The following is a 12,544-nucleotide window of genomic DNA, read 5'->3' as shown; positions in this document are numbered from 1 at the left end:
AGGTTGCCCTCCTAGTTGCTTACTATGAAGTCTTTGTCAGCAGAAAGAACTCTCCAGGGTAGTGAGTGACATAATGCAGATGACAAATGACAGCCTTGCATTTTATTCTGCTTGATAAGTACTCAGTATCTACGCAGGTGAGTCAGCGCTCCCCCAGCACGCCCCCTCGCGCCAGCTGCTTCCCAGATGCAAGTACTCTCCAAACCCACTGTGGTTTTGCAGGTGCTACGGGTGCCTCCTGGTCAGGCATGAGTTTTCTTGGGGAAGTACTGGCAGAGTGTGAACAAGGATGGTACCTGTGTCACCACTTTAAGGAGCTGATCATGAAATGAAGATATTTTCTGAGTCATTTGTTAGCAGCTTTGAATATTGTTTTCTCCTGTTTCTCCCTTTTGGAGTACGGATTTTGTGTGATACACACACATATTCATATAGATATAGATATAGATATAGATATAGATATAGATGCTGTTTTGAGAGACTACTTCAGACCAAAATCTGTATCAAAACCCTTGACTGACGTTTCCTTTGTATTTCTTCTCCCCCTCTAGGACCCCATCTGCCGATGTTCTGAATACCTCTGAGTACAGAAATTGATTCTTCAACCAGGATACCTAATTCAAGGTATTAGCTCTTGTCAGGCTTTTACATTTGAGCTCTGTGTTGGAAATTCTATTTTGGCAATGAATTTTGAAATAGGAAAAGTTGGAATGAGAAGAAAGGGCAAAAGTGAATTTGCAAAATAATCAAGTGCTTAAAAACCTCCCCAGCGCCTGGGAGGGCTTGGCCACGTCTGACTCACGGGCAGCCCTCTCTCTAACAGTTCATGTGCCAGATCTCACTTTGTTGTAGCCCTTTTTCTACAACTGTGTTTGGGGTTTGGATGTCATTTTCATCTCTCCCCCTCTCTCTTTTTCTCCGACTGCCCAGACCTGCAGAAACCAGGAGGCTGAGACATTCTGTCAGTCTCGCGACATTGGACCAAACACAATGAAGTATTCTTGCTGTGCTCTGGTTCTGGCTGTCCTGGGCACAGAGCTGCTGGGGAGCCTCTGTTCGACTGTCAGATCCCAGAGGTTCAGAGGACGGATACAGCAGGAGCGAAAAAACATCCGACCCAACATTATTCTTGTGCTTACCGATGATCAAGATGTGGAGCTGGGTGAGACACTGGGTTTTTCACTTGTTAGTCTCTTTTGCTCAAATGATTTGCTGACCCTCCACACGATCAGTAACACTGAGTGAACATTTGGGGGGTTGGTCCTTAAGTGGAGGATCTTAACCAGCAACCTGAGTTTATAAAATGAACTTGTATTGATTATAAGGCATTCGGTTTTCGTTTCAACATTACTTTTCTGGTCTTAGGTGTTTGAAACAGTCTGGGGGAGGTCCTAGAATAACAGCAGGAGAGAGGAAAAAGAGCAAGCACGAATACTATAGAAGTCAAGGATTCGATTGTGCACCTTGGACGCTCTTGATCAAGAAATGTTTTAAATATTTGGGGAAAATTGTTTCCAAGAGTATGAGCTTATAGCTGTAATTCTATGCAGTGTATATGAATACAGATACTATTACTCTCTTTTAACAGTTATTATCATTAAAGGGAATGAAATATTCACAGCTTGTGATAATGTTAGGTGATTGAAAGTTACAGTATTCTATGTATCTTCTGGTGATAATTCATTACTACCACTTTGGACATGATGCTTTTTTGAAGAATTAGCTAACGTGGGTTCATTCCAGAACACTTGGAAAGCCTGCCAAATTCTGGTGGTTCTAGCGGAGCTGCTGTACCATCTGATTCCGTTTCTTATCTTCTCACTTTCTTTAATGGCCCAGCTCTTATGGTCTTGGCTGTTAAGCCTAGGTATGATCTTCCCCGGGACCTTAGGGCAGATAGAAAAGCTCGTCCTTACAAATTGTCGCCAGCACGCATTTTCATTCCTAGAATCAAATTCCTGGCTCTCAGGAATTGCTCAGCTGGGCTTACCCATTGCACTCAACCTGGTATCTTTTAGACTTAGTGCTGGCAGAGCAAGCTGGGCTTCCTTATAGAGGAACCCTCCATGCTGGAACCTGGTCTCCATGGAACGGGACTTTAATTTCCAGTTTGAAAGCAAGTCATGGAATCCCAACAAAGTTAACCCCTTGGGTTTAGCTGGAAGCACATGCACTAAAAACCAACAGCGTGTAATAATTGTTGAAGTTGATTTGCAGAGTCTGCTGTCTCTCCCTTTACTTTTTAAAGAAGAGTATTGATTTTCAGGCAACATGCCCGGATGAAGTCTTGGAGGTACGACTTTAGTATGCACGCAGCTCCTACTTTAGTTTGCACTTACCTATAGAGCAAGTAAAATGAGGTGAACACATTTGAATTCACCTTCCTTAACATCTCTCATATCCATCCCTTTCATTACAGCCAGGATCTCCAGACCATTCTCTTGCCTCTAGTTTTTCCCTAACTGATTAGTCAACTGACCCACCGGTCCCCCATAGTCTCAGCGCCTCTTGCCTATTCTTCACTCCATGACTGGAGTTATCATGCAAGTATCTGATCAGGTCTGTTCTGCTTAAAACACTCTATGGTTAAAACACTCTTCCCGTTGGCAAGAGGATTAAGCAACTCTCTTCCGTAGGCAAATGAGCTCTGGGCCATCTGGCCCCTGCCTATTTCTTGAGGTTATTCCCTTTTCCCCTATCATAGAAATGACTCACGCTTCCCTGAAGGTGTCTGGTGGTTTCATCTCCCTCACCTATATTTCATGCCTTTGTACATTTTGTCTCCTCTGTCTTTCGCCTCCCCCTTTCTCCACCTGGAGAAGCCCTACCTATTCTTCATGGCCCAGCTCAAATGCCTTGTCCTCGGATTGGGGGGGGGGGTGTCTTTCTTCACCAAAACCATTCTCCCCTCCAGCAGAGTAGATAGAACTTTCCTTTGTACCACCTTGGACATGCCTCCAGCATGGCCCTTAATCCATCATGTACTTCCATACTTGTCTCTTCCACTGGCCTGAGAGCAAGGTAGTGTTTTGTTTATGTTGCATTCCTGATACTGGGACCATGTGGGGACTATAGTAGGTGCTAAATAAATTCGAAGCGGACCTATGGGGGCCTGAAAAAGCTAGCAAAATTCTCAGAAGTGAATACAGGTATCTGTGGTAATCTACCTCTTCAATATATAGCCCTCGTCTTTAAAATAAATTAAGGAGTCATTTGACAAATTTTTTAACAGAATTCAAAATTTCATCTTTTAGTTTCACCCTATAATTACTTCATTTATCCAGTAAATATTTCCTGAGCAATCACTAAGTGGAAGCGTATGGATGTAATGGATACAGCTCATAGACCAGGTTCAATCAACCCAGTTGTTTCCTATGTATTTGTCTCTACCTCCTTCCTTGATTTTCTAGCCAGACACGATGCTAAGCATTTATTCATTTAACCTTCCCAATAGCTCTATGAAGTAGATGCTCTTACTCTCTTTAATTTCTACATAAGTAAAATGAGGCTTAGAGAAGTCACGTAGACGGTGATGAGCTAGTCAATGGTGAAACTAGGACCCGTGTTTGGACTAGGTCTCCACAGCTAACATTTAACCATGATGCTTTCCATCAGTCCTTCAACAAATATTTACTGAGGCCTTCCTAAAAGCAAACTGTAAGTGCATAGTAATGTTCTAGGTTCTGAAAGAGAGAGAACAGAAGCATAAGATGGCAGAACACAGTGATGAACCACAGTGAACCGTGGGGTAAAGACTTTAGAAAAGACCTCCTTCCTCTGCCCTAACAATTGTGCTCTTGGTAGTGGACACTGTCTGATGGAGACTTTTACCTAGCCTTCTGTAATGTTCTCAGAATCCTTCTTGAGCCGAACTGCTCTAGACTTTAGTTGGGTTTTTTTGTTTCTTTATTTTAACCATCTTTAAACCATTTTTAAGTGTGCAGGTCAATAGTATTAAGTACATTCACATTGTTTTGCAGCCGTTTTCCAGAACACTTCATCTTACAAATTAAAACTCTGTATTCATTAAACAATAACTCTCCATAACCCCAGTCCCTGGTAACCATCATTCTACTGCCTCTATGAATTTGACTGTTGTAGGGACATCATATAAGTGGAATTATACCAATTATGGCAAAGACAAAGTATTTACCTTTTTGTGACTGACTTGTTTCACTTAGCCTAATACCCGTCCTCAGGGCTCATTCATGTATCAGATACATGCTGTAGCATGTATCAGAATTTCCTTCCTTTTGAAGGCTGAATAATAATCATTGCATGTATATACCACATTTTGTTTATCCATTCATCTGTTAATAGAAGTTTGGGTTGCTTCCACTTTTTGATTATTGTAAATCTATGTAAATAATGCTACTATGACCATAGGTATTTAAATACTTCCTTAAGACCCTGCTTTCGATGCTTTGGAATAAATACCCAGAAATGGATTTGCTGGATCATTTGATAACTCTATTTTTAATTTTTTGAGGCTCTTCCATCTTGTTTTCCATAACAACTGCACCATTTTACATTGCCCCCAACAGTGCACAAGGGCTCCAATTTCTCCACATCTTTGCCAACACGTGTTATTTTCCTGGTGTTTTGTTTTTGTTTTTGTTTTTATAATACCCATCCTAATGGGTATGAGCTCGGAGCTCATTGTGGTTTTGATATGGTTGAGTTTTGCTTTGCTTTGTTTTGTTTTTTTACTTGCGTGTTATTATGCTTGCCAAATGCTTGAATAGAATAGAATCGCAAAACTATTTGCACCTGTCATACTGCAGGCAGTTTTGGCTACCTTACCACCAGAAAGATATAACAGACTTAGAAAAGGCTTAGAAGAACAATGACAAAAATTGTAATAGAATGCTTTTCTTTGGGGGAAAGAAGAAAACTATTCTACTTCTTTGTCTGGGAAGACAAAGGCTGAGAAGGGTTGTAATGGAAGTTTATGAAATCAAGCTAGGAAAGAAAGCTCTTACTCAGTAGGAATGGGGCCACTCCCTCAACTTTGTCTGAGGACAAATAAAATAAACTAGTACTTTGTGAAGGGAGTGAGACACATAAGGAATTCATTAATAGAAGTGCTAGAACCTTGCATGTTATCTTTTTCCAAAGAACACTCGTTCTCATTATTACCCTGTTTTCATCCCACCCAAGTTGGGTGGATAGGACAAAGGTCATTATCCCAGGAGAAAAGTTAATCTGTGGAAAGATGAAATAATTTAACCACTGGTCCCCTTATGTCTGGATTTACTTTTTGCACAACTTAAGAAGTAGCTTAGGTCGTGTCTGTCCTGTAAGTAGTTCAGGTTTTTAGACTATATTAATAGGTGGAAGATTTACACTTTCTTTTAAGCTAGAAAAACACACATGGACATGATCAGCATGAAGTTTGGGATGATGGTTTCCTCTGGAGGAGCAGTAACCAAGAATATCAATGATATTTCCACATTTTGCCTTAAAGTTTGAAAACGACATCTGAAGCAATTATCATCAAATATTAAATTTTTTAAAAGCTTAAATTTAAGAGTTTAACATTTAAAAATATTAAAGCTAGGACTGCCTTTGCTGCATCCCAAAGGTTTTGAACAGTTGTGTTTTCATTTTCACTTGTTTCCATGAATTTTTTAAATTCTTCTTTAGTTTTCTGGTTGACCCATTCATTCTTTAGTAGGATGCTCTTTAGCCTCTATGTATTTGAGTTATGTCCAAATTTCCTCTTGTGATTCAGTTCAAGTTTCAAAGCACTGTGGTCTGAAAATATGCAAGGGATGATCCCAGTCTTTTGGTACCGGTTGAGACCTGATTTGTGACCTAGTATGTGATATGTGTATATATATATATATATATATATATATATATATATATATACACAATGGAATACTACTCAGCCATCAAAAAAAATGAAATCTTACCATTTGCAATGACGTGGATGGAACCAGAGGGTCTTATGCTAAAAGAAATAAGTCAATCAGAGAAAGACAATTATCATATGATCTCACTCATATGTGGAATTTAAGAAACAAAACAGAGGATCATAGGGGAAGAGAAGAAAAAATAAAATGAAATCAGAGAGTGAGACAAACCATAGGACTCTCATATAAGATTAAGAGACTCAATCATAGGAAACAAACTGAGGGCTGCTGGGGGGGTGGAATGGAGTAACTGGGGGATGGACATTAAGGAGGGCATGGGATGTAATGAGCACTAAGTGTTGTTATATAAGACTGATGAATCACTGACCTCTACCTCTGAAACTAATAATACATTATATGTTAATTAATTGAATTTAAATAAATTTTTAAAAAGTAAAAAGTAAAAAAAAAGAAAAAAAGAGAAAGATTCAGTAAAAAAAATAAACCTTTTAAAGAAAAAAATATATATATATAATAAAAATATTAAAGCTAGGAGACACATTATTCTAGTATTTTCCTGTACTTAAGGCATTTTATAAATCAAAAAGAACGAAATAAAGAATGCCTGTGGAACTCCCCGAACTTTCTGAAACTAGAGTCAAAGAAATTAAGCTCTAAATCGTTCCAAAAGAGTCCCTTGGTGCCACTCTGAGGAACAAACTGAGGAGCTGATCTGACTCAATGTGGCATTTGTTAAATTCTTAGGAAACTGGGCTGATGCTAACATCTCAGTAACGCTGGCCCATTGCTTCTTTCAGATCATATGTGGAATTAAGAAACCATAAATACAGGGAAATACTTTGTTTTTTTAAATCAGGGGTCACAATTGGGATCTATAGTCCTCAGCTAGTCCACAGATGTGGTTTGCTTGACCAGTGTATTTTTTTTAATTAAGGTAACATTTTAAAAATCAGATGATTTCATGTTAAAAAAAAAAAAAAATCCAGATTCTGACCTTTCTGGAAAATCCAGAGGCATGAGAGCTTGCGTTCCCATGAGACAGCAATCAGGTAGATGTTTGAAGAGGAGTCAGAGTTGCCCCACTAGGTGGAGCATGTCCTCAGGTCATCATGGCCCCCACCACTCTCCATTGCTCCCCAACATTTAGGTCATGGAGCCATTTACCATCATGTCCATACTGCTGTTTTTCTCATAGTCGGAGAAAGCTCTCTACACCCACATCTCTACCAAATGTGAAAAGCAGAAAAGGTGAAAGCTCCCTGGTTTTTCTTATACCTGGCTACCCTCACTTGCCTACCTCTCTATCCGACCCTGTAGACATTTTCAGTCCATTTCTCTAAGAAATTAGTCTCCTCTTTTAATGGCCTTTTGCTCTTTGGCGGGAGGAGGTGGGTGAGTAATGAGGCTTAGTGACCTGGAGACACTCCAGACAGATTTATTATCTGCTTCTTAGTCATTTCTTCCCCAGTCTTGTTTCTTCCCTTTGGTTTACACCGAAATATCTGGGGTTTTTTCCACTCATCCCATGGTTTTGGTAGAAAAAGATATACTCTTTTATCATGTTACTTTTTTCTTATGCTTTCAGAATCAAAATATTCAACCGATCAATATAGCCTTTTTTAATATTGAAAATATCACTGTTTAAGGTTTCATACTTTACTATAAAAATAACTGTTGGTGTGAGAAAATAGCAATGGAATCTGGAGGTATTTAGTACAGACCATTTATATATTTAAAGCGTTAACCATAGCTCATCATAAAATGATGACATCTAGAAACAACACTGCACAATTAATAAGAGTTGTGCTTGCTTGTCATTATTGTTCATCAAAGCATGAACCATTGCAGTCCACAATGAGGTGTGCCTGTCTAGGAAGCCAGGTGTATTTGAGCCCCACATGCCTGGAGTTTCCATAAGGGATGACGATGGCAATATTTATTATTGAAGTTCTGGGTTTGTGAGTTTTCCAGACCGTGATAAACAAGCTTGATGAAAACTTTAATGTTTCATAGTACAAAACATTGAATAAATTAAACACTAAGATGCTTGAATCAAGAAAGATAAAGTTTTATTGTAAAGTTTGACATGTAAATGAAGTAATTCAAGCTCTCTGTGTAATTTTGGAAAAGTCATTCAGAGAAGTTGGACATTTTCTCTCTGCTGACCTTTTTCACATAGATGATGTGAGAATAAATGAGTTGGAGTGTGTAGAATGATTTAAATTCCTGGCCATGGTCCCATCCGGTCCCAGTAACCTATCCCATACTCCAACCAAAGAACTGTCCCTGGAGCCTGGAATTTTTTTTTTTTTTTTAATTCCACTGAAATTGCAAACGTGGTGGATCTTGCGGGACTCCTGAAGAGTGCCATTTCTCCCCTCCCAGTCACTGCTGGCTGACCGAGCAGTAGCCTCGTCTATAGCTGATTGCTGTTAAAACATCCCCACCCCTGCAGGAACAATGCAGACATCCCTAGTCCCCACCTGGAGCTCTGGCGCTGGGACAGCTTTTCTTGGCAGACCTGGGACTCAGCTGTGGCCTGGACCTTCTCTGTCCTCAAGCCAGGCCAGTCAGCAGTGCCCCCACACCAGCTCCTGGACCCAGTGACAGTCACTTCATAGCAACCTCATCAGGCTTCCACCTCCAAGGACAATTTTAAGTGATAATGAAGTCAGGCTTCTTGCACAAGGGGAGGTAGGGGGACAGTGTATGTGGGGAGAATTGATATTTTTAACTATAAACCAGCATTAACATTTTAAGTCTCAAAGCATAGAAATGATCGCTGACCTCTGTCTTAGTCGTGAACAGACTATCACAAAATGGAAGGTTTAGTGGCTTATAAACACCAGCCATTTATTTCCCACAGTTCTGTAGGCTGGGAAGTCCACGATCAAGGAGCCAGCAGATTCGGTGTCTGGTGCGAGCCCGCTTTCTAGCTTACAGATGGCTGTCTTATTATGTATCCTCACATGGCAGAAGGGGCAAGGAAGCCTAGTGGGGTCTCTTATATAAGGGCATTAAGCCCATTCATGAAGGCCCCACCTTCATGAGCTACTCGCCTCCCAAAGGCCCCACTTCCTAATACCATCGTCCTGGTCCTTAGGTTTCAACATATGCATTTGTCGGGGGAGGGGGCGGGGGACACGAGTATTCAGTCTATGGCAACCTGTTTACTCTTATCCCCACTTTTGGAATTCAGATGTAACTTATGGACACGGGGATGAAAAAGACAGGAGGAAATTAACACGGTGGGTTGAGGTGAGCGCACAGTGAAACCCCAGTGCCCCTGACAACACTCCTTGTGTGAAGTGCTCTAACAGCGAGCATCAGGCCATTTGCTCCTCAACAACCCTGTGATCTAGTTGGGGAACAATTCTTAGCTCCATTTTACAGATGAGACATTCAGACCAAAAGAGAGTAGGTGACTTGATCAAGCTGATCTGTGGCCAAATCCAGATGTTTTCCCACCAGTTCAAGTTCAAGGCTCTCTCTTCTCCTTCTTACCCTCCTAAGCCCTGCCTTGTGAATCTTGTTACGAGTCTTCGGCCTTAAGCTTCTTCTCATTCCTATGAAATACTTGTTCTAATAACTGAGAATCGGCACGAGTAGCGTTTTAGGCACCGAAGGCCTGAACCTCAGAGAGATGAGCAGTTGCAGCTTAAAACAAAACTGAGCTCTTCCAACAGCGAGGCAGGACATCGTCCCATTCATTCATCTCAACAGCTCTAAGTGTGGAACGATGAGTTTCATTACAGACGAGCTTTTGGGAGAGTTTCCCAAGGAAAAGTCAGTGGTGCAGTCTCCCTCAGTGAGGGAGGCGGTGTTACTGCCTGACATTCGTCATCGCACAGCCATGAAAAAGAAGGTGCTTCGTGCTTTCCTTCCTGTTGCATACTAACTCAGAGTGAAGAGGGAGGGTTCCTGGGCTCCATCATCTGCGGAGAACCCACCAAGATCAGAGGTGGCATTTCACGCCGGTGACGAAGTCAGACACGTCTACGGCCCTCTCAGCCCTCACCAGGCCTGAGCTCCTGAGATCCTTCAGCCCTTGGGGGGAAGGTGGGTGGGAGGCAGGCATTCGTGTGTGTCAGTGTCTCCTCTAAAGAGGCTAGATGAAATATCAGTCTGGGGAAAGTGAGACATATCTTGACTATGAGCAGACACCTTTTCTGTTTCTCAGTCTTGAAAACGTCAATGTCACAGCTGGTACTCAGCCTAGATGGAGCTTAAGAGCTCGGTCTCTGGAGCAGATTGCCTGCATTTGCTTCTGGGCTTGGCGACCTAGGCTATGTGTGGCCCTCGGAATGTTATTTAGCCCTTCTGCCCCTCAGTTTTATCATCTGTGATACTCATATGGGAATAATAGATAAGAGCACCTGCTATTAAGGCTTACCATCAGGATTAAATGAGTTGATGAGTGTGAGGGCTCAGAAGAGAACCTGGCTGACAGTAAGCATGACATGGATGTTTCTGATTCCGGTCTGCCGTATCTTACAGCCTTGGGGAGTGGGCTGAGCCGCCTAGAGGCACGTGCTAAAGTCTCGCCCAGCTCTCGGCTTCCCTGCTTCTGTGTCCAACCCGGACTACTTCTCTGAGCGTGAGTGTGGTCCATGGACAGGGAGCAGCGGCCTCACCAGGGAGCTTGTTGGAAGTGCAAATTCTCTGGTGCTTTCCCAAGTCTTCTGAAATCAGCATCGCAGGGCGGGCCCAGAATTCTGACGTAACATGCTCTCCAAGTGATGTTTAAAGTTGAAGGAACATTGTCTCAGAATCTATTCTTTACTGAGAACACTTCAGGCCAGATATCCACCTTTACAAATCCTAATGTTGGGGCTGCAGTGGTCACGGTGACTCCGGGGACCAAATGTCCTCATCAATCCCTTTGACTTAGGGACTGGTTGGAATTTGGACAGATTGTTTAGGATCTCAACATAATCTGCCTAGTTCATTAAAAGAGTGACATTTAGAATGGGAGGGGAGCCCTTGCTGGAGCAAGTCCAGATTATGAATTGGGCTAAGTTTTGGTACCACTTTGTATATTATTTGACCTTAGGTCCGATTTCTACCTACCATCCTATATTTGCAGTCTAAATGAGTCTGTAAACAGGAGATTGCAGGTGATTCAGGACCTTGGAGGATGGTTTCCAGTGCCTTTTTTTTTAATTTTTTTATTATGTTATGTTAATCACCATAGATTACATCATTAGTTTTTGATGTAGTGTTCCATGATTCATTGTTTGCGTATAACACCCAGTGCTCCATGCAGTACGTGCCCTCTTTAATACCCATCACCAGGCTAACCCATCCCCCACCCCCTCCCCTCTAGAACCCTCAGTTTGTTTCTCAGAGTCCATACTCTGTTCGTCCAGTGCTTTTTTAAATATGAGTTCAGCTAGGACTCATAAAGGAAATTGATAGCCCATCCTTTGTAATAAAGAGCATAGTAGGCAATGAAAATCCATCAGTAGTGTTTGCTCAGTTTTCCCAAAATTCAAGATACTACACTAAGTAAGCACTGCAGAGGTGTAAAGAGGAGAGAGGAGTAAGTGAATAGACGCAACCATCTACCTTTCACTCTCTCCCCACCCCCATGTCTCTATCCATCTATTTATCTCCATCTCCAGGACGTTTCCCCCACCTGATCAATAAATATAAAACACATTTCTGAAATGGACTTCCTTGATCTTCTACAGGGCATCTGTCTTTTTAGTTACTTCTTGAGTGACAGTGAAACCATTACTTTTCCAGTTTTCTTCCTGTGCTGAAAACGTTGAGGTATTATTAGTCAACTCATTATCTTCTGATGCATGACAACGTCTCTTGGATCTGTTTCTTCGAGGCTCCCTCCATTTTAGAGGCACAGTCCAGATCAAGTCTATATCACCTCATGGCCTAATGGCTTTAGCGACCTCTCGGCTCTAACCTTGGTGGACCAGCCTATTTCCTCCTCCATGCACATACCTCCATCCCCCGTTGCCACAACAACACCCCTCAAAGACGTTTTCCATATCACGTCATTCATTCCTTTGACAGAGAAACCATTCTGCCTTCATTTTCGCTATTCTATCAAATCCAAATATCTCTGCCCAGCCTCGAAGCCATTCACTAACTCTACCTTCTGTGTTTCATCAAGAGAATTCCCCATGTTCTTTTTCATCCTAGGAAATCAACGTGCTGTACTCATCCCTCGACTTCCTCCCACCTCCAGAGCACACACACCATCCTCCCCTTGCTGCCACGAACATACTTCACCTGTCTTGTGTTTTTCTTCCTGCTCTCCTTCCATTTGTCCTCGTCTCTTGTTTCGGAACTCTCATCAGACATCCCCTTCGGTCCTCCCTAACCTTATTTGTACCACTACCGCTGTCCCCACACTCTTATGTGGCTTTGCAAATAGCCCCAAGTGGTTTCTATATGTCGGTTCTCGTCTAGATAGTTTACCTCTAAAGACCGAGGCAGCAGAGAATTTTCCATTTCTTTTGTTAATGCTACACTTGGGGGAGCAACCCAGAGTGCTGAGGTTGATAGAATGTTGAGCATGAAGTGGGCACTCACTCCACGTTATTCACCAGTTACAAAAAGGTTGCTTGATCCGCCGAAGACAACCAGAGGAGAAAAAGCAGTTAGGAATCCTCCTAACTGAAGCCTGTTTTAGGGAGCTCTAA

At 41.9% G+C, this 12,544-nt stretch overlaps 1 protein-coding gene across 1 annotated transcript in view; it reads left to right on the top strand.

Moving 5' to 3' along the window:
• The first annotated feature begins 549 nt into the window (after positions 1–549).
• The window catches only part of SULF1 (sulfatase 1), an 81,579-nt gene continuing 69,584 nt past the window's right edge, over positions 550–12,544 (top strand). The window contains exons 1-2 of the mRNA XM_088023134.1: positions 550–624; positions 931–1,162. Coding sequence (XP_087879260.1) covers positions 991–1,162 — 172 coding nt within the window. The 5' untranslated portion in view covers positions 550–624; positions 931–990. The remainder of the gene's footprint in view (positions 625–930; positions 1,163–12,544) is intronic.

Source organism: Eumetopias jubatus, unplaced genomic scaffold (assembly GCF_037043125.1).
Source record: "Eumetopias jubatus isolate StellerSeaLion01/CBP00866 unplaced genomic scaffold, mEumJub1_p1.0 scaffold_4, whole genome shotgun sequence".
In the NCBI taxonomy this organism is placed as follows: domain Eukaryota; kingdom Metazoa; phylum Chordata; class Mammalia; order Carnivora; family Otariidae; genus Eumetopias; species Eumetopias jubatus.
Note: the sequence above shows the minus strand (reverse complement) of the source record. Positions and strands in the feature narration are given on the sequence as shown.